General features: G+C 50.1%; 1 protein-coding gene across 1 annotated transcript in view; it reads right to left on the bottom strand.

Annotated features, from left to right (window-relative positions):
• CSUI_002205 (uncharacterized protein) overlaps positions 1–838 on the bottom strand; it is a 10,753-nt gene extending 9,915 nt beyond the window's left edge. Inside the window, exon 1 of the mRNA XM_068062407.1 lies at positions 118–838. Within this exon, the coding sequence (XP_067925618.1) occupies positions 118–720 (603 nt within the window). The 5' untranslated portion in view covers positions 721–838. The remainder of the gene's footprint in view (positions 1–117) is intronic.
• Positions 839–841: the final 3 nt, after the last annotated feature.

The following is an 841-nucleotide window of genomic DNA, read 5'->3' as shown; positions in this document are numbered from 1 at the left end:
AACGGAACCACAGTAAAGTAAGGAGACAACCTGTGTCTTTTCCTCTCGTCCCTAATGAAAGACAACCCGATACGCACAACATACTAGATCTATGTATATTCTTGTTTTCATGATTACCATATTGAGGAGAGAAGCTAATCTAGCAAAGAGAGGGGATTGTGTGTTGCCTCCCTCTCGTCCGCCATTGGCTGCGTTGTTTGAAGTATACGCCCGCTTTGCGTTGTTTGCTGCACCTCGCCCTTCTCCTGTCTTATTTCCAATACTGGCCACATTAGCCTTGCCGCTGCTTCCCTTAAAGGACACCGCAGCAATTTCTCCTCTCTTCCCGACAAAATCGGCAACACTCGCGCCAGGAGCTGCAGGAAACGCGCCTTCCTTCTTCATGAAACTGTTGAGAACATCCAGCCAGCCACCCTCACCAGCGCCTTCCGGCTTCTCTTCATCTGAGAACTCTTCGGGGTCTAAGGGAGTTTCCCCGTCGAGAGGCTCTCCTCTGTTGCTGCCTCCGTTCACTTTATTTTCTGGTGAGTCCTCTCCATCATCATCCCCCTCTTGCCCGAAAAGGCCAGACGCACTGGAAGGAACCGGAGAGAGAGATGAAAGAAAGAAGACATAGGTGGTGACAAGGAGGAAGAGGACCACGCTTTTATGAAGGGACAAGCGGCGTAACATATGGCCTTGACCGAGACTTGAAGGCCCTGCACTACTGCTTATCTGCATTTTGCCGAAGGACTGTAATCACAGACACCAATAAAAGAAGTTTTAACGAGGAGGGCTCACTCAGTGTGCGTACACCAGACTTGACCGGGAAAGGACCGCTACTATTGCTGAAGAGTATGGA

This window comes from Cystoisospora suis (genome assembly GCF_002600585.1).
Source record: "Cystoisospora suis strain Wien I chromosome Unknown contig_923, whole genome shotgun sequence".
Taxonomy (NCBI): Eukaryota; Apicomplexa; class Conoidasida; order Eucoccidiorida; family Sarcocystidae; genus Cystoisospora; species Cystoisospora suis.
This window is presented reverse-complemented; position numbering and strand designations above follow the sequence as displayed.